Below are 18,914 nucleotides of genomic sequence, written 5' to 3'. Positions count from 1 at the left end.
TTTGGGTCAACTATGCTGGAGTGTGTAAACTGTACACTTTCTGTTAACACACAAGCACATCACACACACACACACCCACACGCACGCACGCGGTCACACGGTCACACACGGTCACACACAACCAGCGAAAGGCTGCTCACATGTTTGGTTTATATTTTATTTTGTATGCCGTTGGCATTATTAAAAATGCAGTCTGGGTGAAATACTGTATGCCGACAGATGGCCATTGGCCCCGCCCACCCAGATACACCAATCGGGTCCCCAGGAATGTGAACACATGCTTCCCCCTGGAAGCCCCACCCCTGGTCTCTCCAGGTGCAGTCTGGGATTTGGCACTGAGAAAATAAAAATGAAAGACAATAGAAAAAGAGGCCTGGTTTAGCTCAGACAGAAAAAGGCTGTGAGGGTCCTGTCACACAGTCCGGAACATTGCAAACTCTGAGACAGTTCACACACTGCTGATAGCACTCCTGACAGATGATGGGGAAGAAGAAGGGGGGAGAAAAAAAAAAATGCTGTAACTTTCCGAAAAATAAATCTGTAATCACTTAACAGGCCACTGATTCTCCCTCCTGCTCTCCTGTGATTGGCCGTCTCATGGTAACACTCTATTGGCCAAAACGAAAAGAACAGGCACTCTTTGAACAGTATACAAAATATAAAACTTTTTTTTTTTAAATAGATATAAACATTGCATGAAAAATAGAACCGTATCAAAATAATATTTGGGAGTCCCCTTTCCCACTGCAGCTGAGCTCAGAGTTCTCTGCTGTGGCCCGGGGCGTGGGGGGGCGGGGGGGGGCAGGGGTGCGCAGGGCTCGTTCCCCCCCCCTCCACACCCCCCCGGCCCGGCTTCACTGGGTCTTGAGGCCGATGGCGCTGCCGCCGCTCAGCGGGTAGGAGTAGGCCTTGCCCAGCACGATGCGGTCCCGCAGCAGCTTGAAGAGCACGTAGTAGTTGCAGAAGAGGATGAGGCCCAGGGACAGCGTGTGGTTCCAGCGCTCGGAGCGCAGCAGCGAGTACAGCTGGTACAGCACCACGCTCGACTCGATCCCGATCAGCAGGTTCAGGATCCGCAGCGGCTTGTGGAACAGAAACTGCGACAGGAAGAGACGCGTTGAGGAACAACACACTGCAAAACCTGCAGAGTACGGCTGGACAAGCTGCATTCACACACAAAAACAGAAACTACAGCCAGTATCAGTGCAGGTTTCTACAGCCATTTGTCTGTCTTTACCTTGGTACATAAATGTTTAACAGTACAGTAACTTAACAGAAATAAGCAGTTATTTAAGCAGATATCTACACCATTGCCCTCTTCCTCCTTGCCTGTCCTTTGTCTGTTAAATGGGGAAACCCCACACACCCACGTTCATGCACACACACTCACAAGCCTGCGCGAGCACACACACACACACACATGCGTGCACACACACACCTGCACGCAGGTTCACGCACACACACACACACACACACACGTGCACACACACACCTGCACGCACGTTCATGCACACACACCCACAAGCCTGCGTGAGCACACACACACACACACACACGTGCACACACACCTGCACACACGTGCGCACGCACACACACACACACACTCACATAAAAGCGTGCATGGGAGACGTCTGAAGGCAGAGCTACGTTGTAGGGCCCCACAGCCTTGTAGAGGGAGCGACTGTGCCGCACCAGAACTCCCTGAGGCCAGATCGTACTCTCGGACCACCTGGGGAAGACCGCACACACACACAGATCAGGGTTATAATGCAGATGCACTCACAGCACATGTGTAAATCAGTCACACAGAGTTGCAGGAACATGTGGAGTAACTCAGTCACACACACTCACTGTACATGTGTAACTCAGTCACACACAGTTGCAGGGACATGTGGAGTAACTCAGTCACACACACTCACTGTACATGAGTAACTCAGTCACACACACTCACTGTACACGTGGAGTAACTCAGTCACACACACACGCTCACTGTACATGTGGAGTACCTCAGTCACAGAGTTGCAGGAACATGTGGAGTAACTCAGTCACACACACTCACTGTACATGTGGAGTAACTCAGTCATACACACTCACTGTACATGTGGAGTAACTCAGTCACACACACTCACTGTACATGTGGAGTAACTCAGTCATACACGCTCACTGTACATGTGGAGTAACTCAGTCACACACGCTCACTGTACATGTGGAGTAACTCAGTCACACGCTCACTGTACATGTGGAGTAACTCAGTCACACACTCACTGTACATGTGGAGTAACTCAGTCACACGCTCACTGTACATGTGGAGTAACTCAGTCACACGCTCACTGTACATGTGGAGTAACTCAGTCACACACTCACTGTACATGTGGAGTAACTCAGTCACACACTCACTGTACATGTGGAGTAACTCAGTCACACACTCACTGTACATGTGGAGTAACTCAGTCACACGCTCACTGTACATGTGGAGTAACTCAGTCACACACTCACTGTACATGTGGAGTAACTCAGTCACACGCTCACTGTACATGTGGAGTAACTCAGTCACACACTCACTGTACATGTGGAGTAACTCAGTCACACGCTCACTGTACATGTGGAGTAACTCAGTCACACGCTCACTGTACATGTGGAGTAACTCAGTCACACACGCTCACTGTACATGTGCAGTAACTCAGTCACACATGGTCGCAGGGACACCAGAGTATTTCACACAGCCCATGAAGTGCCCCTGACTCCGCCCCCCTGTGACTCACAGGTGCTGCGGCGCGTTGCTATAGGAACCGTGCTCCAGCTTGTGCCAGCGGCCCAGGTGAGCAGCGGAGCGGTGCAGCAGGTCGCAGTAGCTGGGCGGCAGCAGCTGGCTCATCAGCATGACGAAGGCGTTGATCCACACCATGATCAGGTGCTCACACGCCCAGCGCATGTCATAGTACTGCGTACTCTGCAAAAGAGCGGGCCTCCGTCAGGATCCATCATCATCATCACCATCATCATCACCATCATTATCAACATCATCTACATCCCCATCATCATCGCCATCAACATGAACATTGCCATCACCACCATCATCGCCGTCATAAACAACATCAATACTGCCATCGTCATTACCACCACCATCATCGCCGTCATAAACAAGATCAACATTGCCATCGTCATTACCACCATCACCATCGCCATTATCATCAACGTCGGCATCATCATCATCACCATCATCATCATCGCCATTGCCACCACAATCATCATCGCATCACAGAAATCTGCTGCAAGGTTTAAAATGCATCACTCTAGCAGTTCCCAACCTGAGGTCCTAAGGCACTACAGACAGCCAGTTACTATGAAGTGTAGGCTAACACATTCAGCCCTCTAACCCTAAGGAAAGCTCAAGTGTTCAAAAGCACAGTCTTCATGTCCAATACCCAGCAAGCATGATACAGAAAACAGAAACATCAAGCGATTCTGATATCATGATGGAGTAGCATCATTTTCTGCTACCTGTCCGCTTACACTATGACCATGTGGCCTGTCTACAGCGAGGCAATCCTGAAGACTGAACAAGACCCAGGCATTAAGTTTCAGATTAAAAATGCATGGTTGCTTTTGCTGAAATCCATTAGTGGGGCTGCCCCAGGAACTGCTGGAGAACCTCCAAATTTATATTAGTCCCGATAAGTACCGATAAACACAGGGCCAGGAAATGGCCCAATAGGAGACAGGATGCATGAGTTGGCGGTCCTCACTGCTTATCCAGCTGAGGCACTACTACTTCCTGAAGGGCCACAGTCTAGATCAGCAACGTTGCTCACAGTCTAGAGCAGCAACCAGGGCCACAGTCTAGAGCAGCAACACGGCCCACAGTCTAGAGCAGCAACATGGCCCACGGTCTAGATCAGCAACATGGCCCACAGCCTAGAGCAGCAACGTAGCCCACAGTCTAGATCAGCAACGTGGCCCGCGGTATAGAGCAGCAACGTCACCAAGTCTAGCTTGGCATTGTGGTCCGCATGGTTGCACACATGGTTTTGAGAGTCTCTCACTGCTTCAAGCAGCACACATACTGCCGAAAATCTCTAACATAGACTCCACATCGGTCCGTACACCCACAGCCAGTAAGGACCCGGCCCGAGCGCGACAGACGGGGCCCCGAGCGTGACAGACGGGGCCCGGGGGGACAGACGGGGCCCGGGGGGACAGACGGGGCCCGAGCGGGACAGACGGGGCCCGAGCGGGACAGACGGGGCCCGAGCGGGACAGACGGGGCCCGAGCGGGACAGACGGGGCCCGAGCGGGACAGACGGGGCCCGAGCGGGACAGACGGGGCCCGAGCGGGACAGACGGGGCCCGAGAGGGGCCACAGACGGGGCCCGGGGGGACAGACGGGGCCCGGGGGGACAGACGGGGGCCGGGGGGACAGACGGGGGCCGGGGGGACTCACTTTGACGAAGCAGAGCGGCAGGAAGGCCACGTAGTAGGCGCTGAAGAGCGAGTTGAAGAGGACCTCTTTGATGCGGCGGTTGAAGTCGGTCTTCAGGCCCTCCACCTCGCTGCGGATCAGCTCGGGCGACAGCGGGCAGTTGTGGGCGGGCACAGAGGCGGGGCTGGCGAACTGCTCCCGCAGGTTCTCCCGCAGCAGGGTGAGGAAGTCTTTGGGGCGGAGCAGGGAGCTGTCCTGGGCCTCCTGGTCCAGGTACCCGCAGTCCGTGGGCATCACCTGTGCCCGGCTCTCCTGGTGGAAACAGCAGAGCGGTACGTACACTCCAAACCTGAAACAGAGGAAGAGCATTACTCACACACCCAACACCGTTATACACAACACACCCAACACCGTTATACACAACACACCCAAAACCGTTATACACAACACACCCATCACTGTCATACCCAATGCCAATTACCATTATTATTGCCATACACAGATTATTACTCACACACCCAACACTCTCATACACTTATTACCATTATTACTCACACAGCCAACACTGTTATAGACAACACGTATTACCATTATTACCATCATTCCAACAGTCATGAAACACTTACTACCATTATTACTGCTGAACAAGGTAGTTATTACTACATTACTGCTACATGGCCAAGCTATAATATACAAGTGTCACTGAAGCATGTCAAAGCTACAATACACAGGAAGAGTATAACGGATACCCCTCAAAGTTATATTATTATTTAGAATAATGAAACAGAAATAAAAGCCATATTAATTATTTGAACAGTCTAAGTCACAAGTTGCGAAGAACAGAAGTTAGGACAGGCGTGTGACAGGTAAAAGGAGTCAGTCTAGAGTCAGGTTGTGGAGGTGCTGGAGGTGAAGGGGTAGAAACTCACGGGTATCCCAGGAACAAGAGGTTGAGCACCGAATGATTTCTGAAGAGGTTGACGAGCGTCCAACACAGAACCCATCCACAGAGCGTGAGCAGAGTGAGCCGGGCGGCGATCAGAACCACGTACCGGACCAGAGAGGAGGAGGTCGTCTGAGACGCCTGTCAATCAGCAGCACCACGGTTACGCCCTGAACCTGGACACTCACAACCGCCCCCACACACACACACACACACTGCCACAATCCACACACACACATACCACACTCACAACCGCCCCCACACACACACACACTGCCACAATCCACACACACACACACGCATGGACACTGCCACAATCCACACACACATACCACACTCACTGCCGTAACACACCCACACACACGCACATTGCCGCAATCCACACACACATACCACACTCACTGCCGTAACACACGCACGCACACACACTGCCACAATCCACACACACATATAACACTCACTGCCGTAACACACACACACACGCACACTGCCACAATCCACACACACATATAACACTCACTGCCGTAACACACACACACACACACGCATGCACGCACGCACACTCACTGCACACGTAAATGGGCAATATAACCAGAACACTTATTCTGAAAACACAGCTAAATGCAAGAGGATTTTCGAAGCAGGCAAACCAAACCGAACGCACGTGAACCAAACCCTGGGTGGTGAACTTTTTTTTTTTTAAAGGAACCACTGGATTCCTAATGTGCATCAAGCAGTCTCAAAAGCAAAAATGTTCAGAGCATATCTCTGAAATTTTAGTCAGTGGAACATTTTATCAGTGATCATTGTAGTTTTTTTCTCTTCACTTAGTTAGAATTACCAAAGATTTCAGAGACCAGACCGATTTGGGTTTGAGAATTTTTTTTTAGTACTGTAGTGTGTCCCTTTAGTGGCAGAACAAAAGTGTGTAACTAATATCCCTAATGCCTTTCCATTTGTCTACAGACCTTACTTGTATGAAGACCAGTCAAAATTTCAACACCAATCAAAATATTCCTTGTTGATATTTGTCTTGTAGGTAAACAAACTGTTCTTTCATTTGTGTTCAAAGGTTATCTTAAGAGTTGTGAAAAATAGATTGTTTTCAAGCTGATGGAGGAACTGGACTGGGACTGGACCTCAGAAGCAGAAATCAAACAGTAAGAACCCCACTCAACCCACCTCTGAAATTATTGTCCACACCAACCTCCTGGCCAACATGACGGTGATGAAGATGGCCAGGTGATAGTCCATAAGATGGAAGTTCTGCAAGCACAAAACAGAAAGAAGACAAATTACCCACAATCCACCTGGGGAAGACAGCAATCAAATGGACTGGTAAATGGACTGCATTTATATAGCGCTTTTATCCAAAGCGCTTTACAATTGATGCCTCTCATTCGCCAGAGCAGTTAGGAGTTAGGTGTCTTGCTCAAGGACACTTTGACACTCTCAGGGCGGGGTTTGAACCGGCAACCCTCCGACTGCCAGACAATCGGTCTTACCTCCTGAGCTATGTCGCCCCAATCAAAGCTGTGTACCTGTAAACAAGCTGCACAGACGGAGTGAGTCTCCAGTGATGCTCAAACTGATATTGTGAAAAAGTTAGTGAGTCCAAAATGAGTCCAAAAAAAGATTCTTGGCAGCCCAGTAAGCAATTATTTGCCAGCAAATGACCGTGACTAATGATGTTAGGGACAGCTATCGAATGTACACTTCCGCACCCTGCTAGTTAGACAGCTTGCTGGGAAGCTATATCAGGCACAAAATTTTGATTTAGAAATATAAAAATAAAGGCAAATTATTTCTCATTTTATGTTAATCACACCAAACTTCGTAAAAATTATTTCAATAGCAATGGCCTTCAATACCACTATGCAAACCAGTAGGCCTTCATACCTATGCAAACTTGGCGTACTTCTATTAACAGTAAAAATTTTAAGCATGACTGCATTCATTCATGGCCTATGGTTCAGTCCTGTGTGCCACCTTTATTGAATCTGTCCAACGCTCCAAAACATCATGGAGTTTTTTTTATTTCACACAACCACTCGGTCGTGATTATACCGTAAACAATCCCAAACGAACAGCCTTAATATCAGCGGGACGGGCAGTGCAGGCCCTGAGCGCAGCCGACTCTTCAGCCCTCAGCCAGGACCCCCGCAGGGGAGGGGGGCGTTTGACCTCCCGCTGCGGCACCTTCCGAACCGTGGCCCCTTCCCTATTGGTTAACCCTCCCGGCTTTCTACTGGACTGACTAAAGCCTGAATTAAGAAAGGAGGGGCAGCCTATCTGCTCTCCTTTTAAAAAATAATAAAATGAAATTAAAAAATCATCCCAGTCTTCCCATCAGCGCTGTATGTCACCACTTTGTGGTTAAACAAAGTGTAACTGCAAATCACAACATAGCACATAAAGTGGTTATCAGTTCCTGTTTACGTGCAGCTGGTTAAGTCTGCATGTCATCCGCTAACCACTGTAAAAGGCTACGTGACCCTGCTGTCTATTCTACTATAGATGGACAACAGGTCATTAACAACAAAAAACATAGCCGTACAGTAACATTAATGTTTCATTCGTACAAAAACCTTTATAATAGCAACATTCTTCAGTCTTTCGCCTCGTGCATTTCAAATTTTTGTCCAAGCCTGTTTTCTGAAGCATATTAAACAACATTCAGCATATAAATATGCTTTTCAGTGTTTCAGTTACGTACCCCAAGTCTGAGAAACCAAACATAACAAGCGGCTCAGAACAAGCTAGCTTAGGGAAACGCAACGCCCCCATTACTGTACATGCTCTATTTCACGGAAAGTTCTCGCTTTTCGCAATTTTCATTTTGGTGCATGTGGTTACCCAATACAAAAAAGTGGTCATTTCTGCTTGTTTTGCAGGACAAGCCAAATGACATCAGAAGTACTCGCTGCACAGGCATGGTCAGCATCAAGCCTGAAATTTAAGATTCTGCAAAACATGCAAGCTAGCATTTATTATCCAGATATAATGCACAAAAAATTATTTTTAAAAAGAGAGTCAACCTGGGAGGAGTCAACCTATCAACCTTCTTCCTCTCTAAACTACCATCACCAGCTCTAAAAAGAAATCCATGACTCACACATAAATTTCTCAAACTATGGAGAGGGGATGACTGATCAAATGACTATTACTGTGAGTACAGAACTTCCTGATCCCTTCACACAGCCGCGTCCTCACATCTTTCATTTCAGCAAGGTAGCAGAGCACGAATCTGCGCATGGCAGCGGCATCAAGTCACAGAATCCGTCTGCGCAACTCTGTGCTGACGTCATGCTGCACTTGCTCTGTGGAACACAAACTGAGCCCAGAAGTGCTTTCGTGTGAGATAACATGTAGATGTGTGCAAGCAGGTCTGCACACTGTAGTCACCAGCCCAGAAGGACGATGCTGCAGGGGGGGGTGGAGTGAGTACGTGTGTGTGTATCTCTGAGTACAGTGTGCGCGAGTGTGCATGTGAGGGCGTTTGTGTGCGTGCTGCTACACACAGCTGTGTGTGCGCGTAGTTACCAGAGGCAGCGCTGTGGGTATGTGTGTGTATTTATGTGTGTGTGTGTGGGGGGGGGGGGGGGTGTATACTATCGTGTGTCAGTGCTGTGTTTGGGGTGTGTGTGGTGTGCACGTGTGTGGTATGTGTGTGTGTGTGTGTGTATGCGTGTGCATACGCGTGTGTGTAGTTACCAGAGAGGCAGCAGGGTGGCTGTAGGGGTACCACCACACGGTCCTGTAAATGTTAATGTACTGCACGAACAGCGCCACCAGCAGGTAGAGGAAGAGCAGGAACTCGAAGAGGAGGCTGCCGTCCATGGGGAGGTCGGGGATGCGCGAGTGACGGACCGGCTCGGGGGTGATCAGGGCCGTCAGAGGGGGCGCGGTCAGACCCACGGAGTTGCTGTTCCTGAAAAGGGGTGGGGGGGGGGGGCGAGAGAGCCACAGCATTAGCGCTCCAGTCTCGCAGGAGACAAAGACACGCACAGAGACGCACGGGAAGAACACAAAGGCCCTGACTGTGTGGCCCCGGCTCCCGAGTCGCAGCGTGCAGAGAACGGGCGAGAGGGAGCGGAATGTGTGCGCCAGCGCTGTTTGTTAGCTGCGTGCTTTCTGATGTTTTTGGATCCTGTGGGAGTAGCAGGAGCCAGAGTGTTCTCCTGTCTGCTCGCCGTACATGTCTGCACTCGCCGCTCGCTGCCCCGAGGGGAATATTTTCGCAATTCCAAACAATCACTCTGCCCGCCACTGAGGATTGTGGGTATTCCGGCGCAGAGAGTGAAGGTTTTATAGAGCACTTCCTCCTACGGACCGGGAGAGCCGGGGGACTGGGGGGATAATGCTGCCTGTGTTTCCCAAGCACGGAATCTGAAGGACCTGGAATCTGTGCTTCAGTGTTGCTTCAGTGTACCCACGTGTCAGCTCCTTCTTACCCAATCACAGGGATCCGTGTTAACTTACAGACAGTGCACCTGCACACCGCGTCGTGTGTGCAACTCGCACCTGGCTACGTGTTACTTCTAGGTAGTACACTCTGTCGGGAACCTGTGGACAGAGCTCCTGTGCCCGTGTTGTCTGTAGTGTACCTGTGTCTGTGTTGTCTGTAGTGTACCTTTGTCCGTGTTGTCTGTAGTGCACCTATGTTTGTGCTGTCTGTAGCGTACCTAGGTCCGAGTTGTCTGGAGCAGACCTGTACCTGTGCTGCCTGTAGCATACCTGCATCTGTGTTGTCTATAATGAACCTGTACCTGTGTCCGTGTTGTCTGTAGTACCTGTGTCCACGTTGCCTGTAGTGTACCTCTGTCAGCGTTCGCTGTCACTTACCTGTACCTGTGTCCATGTCGTCTGTAGCTTACTAGTGTCTGTGCTGTCTGTAGCATACCTGTGTCTGTGTTGTCTGAAGCATACCTGTGTCCATGCCATCTGAAGGCTACATGTGCCTGCAGCGCACCTGTGTCTGGGCTGTCTGTAATGTACCCATGTCCGTTGTCTGTAGCATACCTGTGTCTGCGCAGTCTGTAGTGTATCTGTGTCCAATGCTGTCTGTAGCATACCTGTGTTGTCTGTAACGTACCCGTGTCCACAATGTCTCCGATGCACCTGTATCTGTGCTGTCTGTAGAGTTCCTTTGTCATCTCTGTAATGTGTCAGTGCCCGTGTTGTCTGTAGTGTACCTGTATCTATGCAGTCTGTAGTGTACCCGTCTGTGCCGTCTGCAATGTACCCGTGTCCATGCAGTCTGTAGTGTACCCGTCTGTAATGTACCTGTGTCCACGTTGTCTGAAGCGTACCTGTGTCTGTGCTGTCAGCAGTGTACCTGTGTTCATGCAGTCTGTAGCGTACTTGTGTCTCTGCTGTCTGTAATGTACCCGTGTCCACGTTGTCAGAAGCGTACTTGTGTCTGTGCTGTCAGTAGTGTACCCGTGTCCACGTTGTCTGAAGCGTACTTGTGTCTGTGCTGTCAGTAGTGTACCCGTGTCCATGCAGTCTGTAGTGTACTCGTCTATAATGTACACGTGTCCACGTTGTCTGAAGCGTACCGGTGTCTGTGCTGTCAGTAGTGTAGGCGTCTGTGCTGTCTCTGGTGTACCTGTGTCCACGCTGTGCGTAGCGCAGCTGGTTGGTCAGGGCCGCTTCAGGGAGGCTCTCACCTGTTCCTGAGGCCTGTGCCGTTGCTACAGTTGCCCCCGACCAGCGTCTGCAACGAGGGCAGCGCGGAGCGGCTCAGCTGCTGGCGGCTCGGACCCCTGCGGCCCCCGGGCATGTCCAGCGACCCCGGAGACCCCGATGACCCCTGCTGCTCTCCACTGCGAGCTCACAGCCACACCCGGCACTGCCCAACCACTGCACGACAACAAATCAAGAGGGGGGGGAAATGAGCACAATATGCACAGAGACCTCAATACACAATCATACACACCCCCACAGCCACACAGACACAAACACACACATACAATACGCACACAGACCTCAATACACAATCATACACACCCCCACAGCCACACAGACACAAACACACACATACAATACGCACACAGACCTCAATACACAATCATACACACCCCCACAGACACAAACACACACATACAATAGGCACACAGACATCGACACACACACACACACACACACACACAAAGACACCCCCCCCGCCCACACACACACACACACACCCTCTTTGTAACCAAATAAACCACTACAGAACGTACAGACATAAAAAGCTATGCATGATCCTGTCACCCTCACATTAAGTGAAAGACAGGGCTGTGTCATACAGGGTGAGCATGGGCTTTGTTTTTCTGAGTTAGAAAACATCCTTTGTTACGCACGCTTTCAGAGGCTGAAAGCAAGACCCACCCTGCTGACAAATGAAGGCACAGTCATCTGTGGCAAGTTCTAAATCGTCTGGCTTTAACATCAAGTTGAACATGTTCCTGTAGTACAACTGTTTCCATTCACTGGTTGATCCCCATTAAACATATTAGGCCTATATATATTTTTTTTTAAAGCTACGAATATTCCAAGTAACTCGTAGCACAAGCCAGTGACATCATTTGTACCCACTGTGCTTTGCTCACCAAAATCTCTTCCTGTATTTACGGGGTCAGCACTGGATGTAGTAACAAGACTGAGTAACAGGGACATTGGGAAACACTGAAAAGGTGAGCAAGCCATCCAAAGTAAAAAAAAAATACACAAATAAAGGAGTCAACAGAGAAGAGAAAGAACGAAAACAGCCGTATTATCTCAACTCCAATTCCATCATGAGACCTATCTGATTGTGTGTGGATGTGTAAACAGGTAGACTTTAGTTAGCCAACTGTTGCTATAAAAGACTGTGTAAAAGTAACACACTGGTCTGGTTTTACCACTGCAATGCAGCGGCTTAAAATGAGTAAAATCTTTAAATCCCCGCGGTAAAAGAAAGACACGTTGAAACCACAATCAAATCTGAATCCCCATCAGGACTTCCCATTTGTTGCGAGGCTTCCACGCCAACCAATAATGACAAATTAACTAACTGTAAGGAGCTCTTATCTGGTCAAATTCAGCACTGGACAATGATCTACCCTGTCAAATTATACAAGGAGTAAGGGCCCAACGAGTACCAGACCAGCAGCCACACACTGACCATCTGCCACCACAGACTGCAACACACCTACTTAACCTGCACATTGATTCACCTCATGTTAAACAATTTGCCAGGGTTTACTAGCTGTACTGATACCAATTCTAAAAACAATCCCCTAACTGATTTGCTTCCTAATTATACCACATTCTCCCATTTCCCCATTGAACCTACTGCACCATTTAGCTTTACGGTGTAAGGTTACGTGCGACTATTGACACGGGTTCCGACCCTGATGACTTGGTATCAGTGCTGTTCGTTGCATAAACCCGAGCGTGCGCACTTGCGCAAGTCACTCTGGATAAGAGCGTCTGTTAACTGCCAAAATGCAAAACGGAAACGCACACGCACCATGAAGACCGAACGTATCTTTTGCGGAAGGCACTGCTAGCCAGCAGAATGAGCCCTCTGAAATTAATTTGCATCTCTTTTCCATAATGCAGAGGATCACAGTTTCCTCCTTGAACATTTGCACTGGAACTGTAGTCCAGAGGCAGAGAGAGGTATGATTCTGCATGGCTGTGAGACTAACCTTGCTCGTTCATTCCCACTTTATATCTCAAAAAGCTGCCATTCACCCAAGGTTCGATGTGTGTATAAATGGATACAATGTAAAATGCTATGTAAAAAGTTGTGTAAGTCGCTCTGGATAAGAGCGTCTGCTAAATGCCTGTAATGTAATGTAATGTAATGGAGGCCATGTTATACCCAACGTACACACATCGCAGTCATGCAGACAAATGCACTGGAGCATTGTATGCACTTCATTTGTAGGGCCCAGTGCTCCTTGGAGGAGTGTATGTGGTATAGTGACAATTGGTGATCTCAAAAATTGGGGGGGAAAAAAAGTACTTTTACTTTCTCTTGAAAGTAATTTGAAGAGTGCGGGTGTACTGGAGGTCTGACAGCAGTTTCACACAGCTGACCAGGATACATTAGGCCAAGTGAAGTACACTGCCATGACCACATTCACTGCCGTCATTTCACACAGGATGGAAGTGGTCTATTTAGCATGACTGTGATGAACGGTTTTTTCACCAATAAAATTATAAACTTGCTGTATTCTTACTACAGCAATGGACAAAGCATATAAAAGATTGGATTTTCCTAAAATGAAAAACAGAGGTTTCATTGACTAGGTACACCACCATAATTTATATGACCCAACAGAAGAGTGCTTAGGACAATAATAGTAAGTGTAATGGATACTGCCAGCTCTAAGTTCCTGTGACAACCATGAAGAGGTTTAGGCATCTTGATTTACATAAAGCATATAGCCAAATCAGAGTAGATGGATGCAAAATGAGTTTCAAGCAGTAGTGCATTTTTTTTCTTTTCATTTTTTTCACTTGCTTACTAAATGTCAGTACTGGAGAAACATTCTCCGTTCATGGACATTCTGCTGATGTACCCTCTTCAAAGGTACATGAGCCATTGAACATACATCCCCATAACCATGACATGTAATGCACTAATGCAGTATAGCTGGGTTACCAAAACAGAATTCAGTCAGACTTACGAAGGTGCCAATCCGAAGTTAAAATATTGAGCTACCTGTACAGGTAGGCATGAGAGCGGGAAAGCCATAGGAAGTTAAAGCCACCACAGTCTGAAAGGTAGTTTCACATGCATCGGCGACCTGAAGTTACCCGCCCCAATAACTTCAGGTCGCGATGCATGTAAACACTCCCAATAGTATACATATGTATCCGACTGCAATTCTGAAACTGCAAGTGATGACATTTCCATTCAAGTTATTTCTGAAGAGCAAACTTGCAGTTAACTTTGCCAGCCAATTACCGAAAGGAGGAGCGCTCAAAACACCTCGAGCAGGCACTCACGTGTGCTTCCGGTTTCAGACGTTCTGCTAGCTTTCTTTTCCACGATTTCATGTGGTGAAAAGTTTTAAACGCCCTAAGTAATAACGAAAACTTAATTGTATTTGTAATCTAAATTATCCCCCATACACGTAACCCAGTGCAGCAAAAACTAAGCAAAAAGCCAGCCAGCTCACTCGCTCGTCACACAGGAAGAGTCGCGAGGAGGCTAGCTAGTTAGCAGCTTCTGCAAAAAGGAACACACGTCAGAACATTTTTTTTCTCTGAATTTCAAACTTTCCACGTCATAATCCAAATAGACATAATGCATGCATAGTATATAAGAATGCAAGTGCATCTATGTACCCGAACTCGAATACTCACACATCAATGAACAGTGGATGATGTGAACGCTGAGACATCAGTCAGTCGTGTGGTCGTGGGCTGCCAGCAGAATAGAGCCGAGAGGGAACATTGTTACTCGCCTTATGTTGAAATGTTGGCCTATTCGGGGACGTTTACAGCGAAAATGCACCGGAAACGTGGGTTTATCAACCTACGTTGAGGTAAAATGACAATTGCTTCAGCACTAAAAGTGTTAGAACGCTTTAAAAACTTCTGTTTGCTCGTGCACTAGACCTGTCGCTTCCACACAGCGACCGACGTGGCAAACCTGCAACTCCTTTTTCAGACACGTCATCTGCTCCGCGACATATCATTCCGCTGCGCAATCGCAGTAAAGGACAGAGACAGATACCCTTTTCTGGTGGCTTTCTGCCCAGACGTTACATAGTATTACTAAACTGGATTGCTACTTTTCATAATGATTCCATTATGCTTGTCAATCCATGTAATATAGGGATTAGTGAATCTTCTCAGCGTCATACAGCAGGACGATCAAAAACAAAACCTGTACACACATCTGGAAAGCCCCAAACTTACGTTCAGAATCGTTTTTACATACAAATCCTTCGTAAAGGAAATACCTCGAGTCCCACGCGATTATTTAATTTAACACACTTTAAGGAAAATAACACAACAATAAGTTTGCAATTTTTTTGTTCTTGGGCTAAATTAAGGTTCTTATATTGACAAAAATACATTTGCCAAGCAGTAGGCCTACTAAAAAAATAGGGTTGTCGAACCAATGCCAGGTAACAAAGCATTCACATTCAATAACAAGTAGGCCTACAATATTCAACAAAGCATTCAATAACAAGTACAGCATTCAACAAAATATGCACACAATACATCAATAATCTAGATAATGCAGCTAGAAGACACCAAATAATGTAGCTACAAGAGGCCAAAATAAAACCTTTTTATTAATAGACAGATAACACGGTTACATGTCATTTCTGGGAGCAACCCATCTCTCTTTCAGGGTGTCCCATGGGTGGCCCTGGCGTTCGCCATGTATGTATGTTGTGAATACTCAAGGTTGCTGTTTTCAGGGAGTGTAGGCTATGTGTTTTCTTGTGACCTTGCCTACCAACAGGTCTGTGAGCAGGTAGCTCTTACTGGCTAGCTCTGGTACAAAGCTGTTGCCAGCATGACTGACTGGATGCATTAATAGAACTAATGTTTGTAAGGAGCCCTCATGAGGAGACCAATTTGCCAACCTGTGTCGGTGGTCACTGTATTCTGTGGTGGACTGTGGAAACCACTGTCTCACAGCATCAAACACCAAGGCATCAAGTTTCCTCTTTCAACCTCTTGCGATGGACACACTGCATTGTAGTGCAGTACACAACAGCTGTGCTGATTCCCATTAGCATGCAGAACAGTTTTATAAAATGTATTTACATATGGCGGAGCCAGCTAACACCATCGGGTGTTGTGAGCTTTCTCCTTTGGTTACAGCTACAGTATATTCACTAATTGTCCTTTCATATAAGGGCATGAACGGTGCTTGTTGAGCATTCGAAGAAATGCTTGTGCCAAATAAATTTCTGCTGACAGTAGGAAGGCAGCTGGTTACTCTCCATCCTGCCAGAGTCTGCACCTATATCTGCAACTGCTACATCTTTGTATCTGTTGTTCCCAAATGGGATATTTTTTCGTGGTAGTTATTTTCCTGGGCAACAGATGGAGTATTTGTTAAGTATTAGCAGACTCAACTGCTCAGTATTTTTTCCTTCCTAGTTTTTGTGTCTTATGTTGAGGCCAAACCTAGCATTACTAATGCTACTTTACTGCTCTTGCCAATCACATTTGGTCCCAGAGGAAGCTCATCATGACTACCCAAATGGTCTGGTGGTTAATTTTAAAATAGATGCTTGCCACAAAACACACATATCATGTATATGTCACATATTATGCAAGTACATGGAGAATGATGTCCATAAGTTGTAGTCAGATTGTAGTTAATGGTGGAACTTAGTGGTGGTACTGAGTTGATTTTAAAAAATCATAAATATATGAATATTTACATGAATATTCAGGCAGCCCACAGGTATTTAAAAAAGAGAAATAAGTTCATCAAGCTTTCAATTTTGTGAGCTAACTTGCATAAATCGCAAACCTACTTTATAAATATGCTTGAGGGAGTGCCAGGTAGCTAGTGTCATATAAAATTATTTTTAATAAATGACTTCTTGTCATCTGAATATTTTCCATCTAGACGTCACTAATAAATGTAATTTAATTTATTTAAATAATTAATTACAGTTATTTGCATGAACTCTTTTGGTAAGAATGGCAAGCTTGGCAGCGCATGTGGCTCACGCAAAGATTGGCCCGTGTTCCTCTCTCAAACTTGCAGTTCATTTTTGTGACCAGCAGAGGGAGAAAGCGGGATTGTTCAGGGAGCCTCACTGTAGCGGAGGCACAGTCGCGAATTCAGATGTGATTTTGGCTAATAGTGGGCGGCACGGCGGTGCAATGGGTGGCAGTGTTGTCTGCGTATTTGGTTAGAATCCCAGCTGGCGCCTTTCTGTGTGGAGTTTGCATGTTTGGCCCGTGCCAATGTGGATTTCCTCTGGCTGCTTCAGTTTCCTACCACAGTCATCTGCAGACATGCAGGTTAGTTTAATTGGAGAGTCTACATTGCCCCTGGGTATGAATGTGTGAGTGAATGAATAGATGAGTGGCATGTGTTCCCTGTGATGGACTGGTGAACTGTCCGGGGTGTATTCTTGCCTCTTGCCCAATGCATTCTGGGATAGGCTCCAGCACCCCCTGCGGCCCTGAGCAGGAATAAGCGGGTTAGATAATAAATGGATGTTGGCGGGAAGTCTCGCTGTGCACATTCAATAGCTACTTCTCTAGTTAATCACTGCTTGATCAGGGAACCTAGAATCTGCCTAAACCAGCTGTTCCACAGGCAACTGAGGACAGCTGTAGAGTACAAATTTCACACGCACGCACACATGCACACGCACTTTAACTTGGAATTTAATTCTCCCCAGTGTGCAATTGGTTTTTGTATTGCTTTTTTTGTTTTTAAATATTGATGTAAATATAACATGTATTGTTGAACATTAATGGCTGTCTTAGATTAGAGGAGTTTTGTGTCTGAACTGCATCACATTTAATCACAGTCTTTCTAAATCTACAAGCTTTCAGCCTGCTGGTCAGGCTAAAGCTGTAATGATTTTTCTGATATTGAAATATTGTCTGTCACAGCAAAGATTGTGTAGTGTATGGTAGGCATTAATGAGTCTTACAAAGCACAAACCAATGTAGTGATTTCACCATGTAAATGTGACTGGGGTAAAAATTAATGGTGTAAGATAGTATGTACTGTGAATCTTGGTTGCATAATCATCAGACAAGATAAACACAGCACCACAACCTAGTGCAGTGTTGTGGTTAGGGAAATGGGCCTGTTACCTGTACATCAATGCATTTTCAGTTTACATATACCATGCCCCCAAAGAGGCAATGATGGGTAGCACCTTGAGTGCTACTAGCTCCCCCTTGTGGAGAACCGCCAGACTGCTAAATGTGAGTGAGCCAGTTACTGTACACTCTAGGTCAATGAGGGACTTTGATTCTAAAAATAAAGCTTTTCACCTTGAAAAAGTGCATAGCTGGACATAAACGCCAAGGAAACAAAAATATTTTATTGAAAATCTTTATTTTCCTGCACATTAGGTAGCACTGCTTCAACATCCAATCACAAATCACCACAGGGGGAATTCAAAGCCACTCCAACAACCTCCTTCCCTCCACAAAATGAGTATCCATCCTGCTCGCATCGCTATCCCCCCTGAATTTCAGTGGTTTTACCAGTCGGTTTTTTAATGTGAATAAACATGCTCCCCCTTCAGACATTCTATATACTTTCTTAAACATCATTAAACACATCTTCTCAAGAGATTCCACAACAAACAAAAGTCCTATTCCTCAAATATCTTGAGATATGCTCAATTTAAAGGATAACTTGTGCAATACGGTTCATTTTTAAAACCGACACAAATAGAAAAGCATGGGCCTTTAGGCCTGGATGCCCCAAAATGGTCCCCTCTACACTCGTGGTAAATACTAAAACTTTAAAAATAACATGAAAGGCTACTTACAAAATGAACAAATCGATTAGAACAAGACACTCTAACAAGACAATCACTGATTACCTCATCACCC

At 46.9% G+C, this 18,914-nt stretch overlaps 2 protein-coding genes across 2 annotated transcripts in view; both read right to left on the bottom strand.

Moving 5' to 3' along the window:
* Positions 1-143: 143 nt before the first annotated feature.
* Positions 144-15,042, bottom strand: tmem39a (transmembrane protein 39A). The gene is made up of 9 exons (XM_064309755.1): positions 14,712-15,042; positions 11,036-11,228; positions 9,078-9,294; positions 6,546-6,629; positions 5,350-5,504; positions 4,442-4,769; positions 2,763-2,950; positions 1,609-1,729; positions 144-1,097 (listed from the first exon to the last, which is right to left on the bottom strand). Exons 2-9 carry the CDS (start codon positions 11,146-11,148, stop codon positions 855-857), a joined length of 1,449 nt encoding a protein of 482 aa, XP_064165825.1. The 5' UTR covers positions 11,149-11,228; positions 14,712-15,042; the 3' UTR covers positions 144-854.
* Positions 15,043-18,389: 3,347 nt separating this feature from the next.
* Positions 18,390-18,914, bottom strand: part of ildr1a (immunoglobulin-like domain containing receptor 1a) — a 9,778-nt gene continuing 9,253 nt past the window's right edge. The window contains exon 8 of the mRNA XM_064310529.1: positions 18,390-18,914. This exon is cut by the window's right edge and continues 700 nt beyond it. The gene's annotated coding sequence lies outside the window, so the exon portion shown is untranslated.

This window comes from Anguilla rostrata, chromosome 15, assembly GCF_018555375.3.
Source record: "Anguilla rostrata isolate EN2019 chromosome 15, ASM1855537v3, whole genome shotgun sequence".
NCBI lineage: Eukaryota > Metazoa > Chordata > Actinopteri > Anguilliformes > Anguillidae > Anguilla > Anguilla rostrata.
This window is presented reverse-complemented; position numbering and strand designations above follow the sequence as displayed.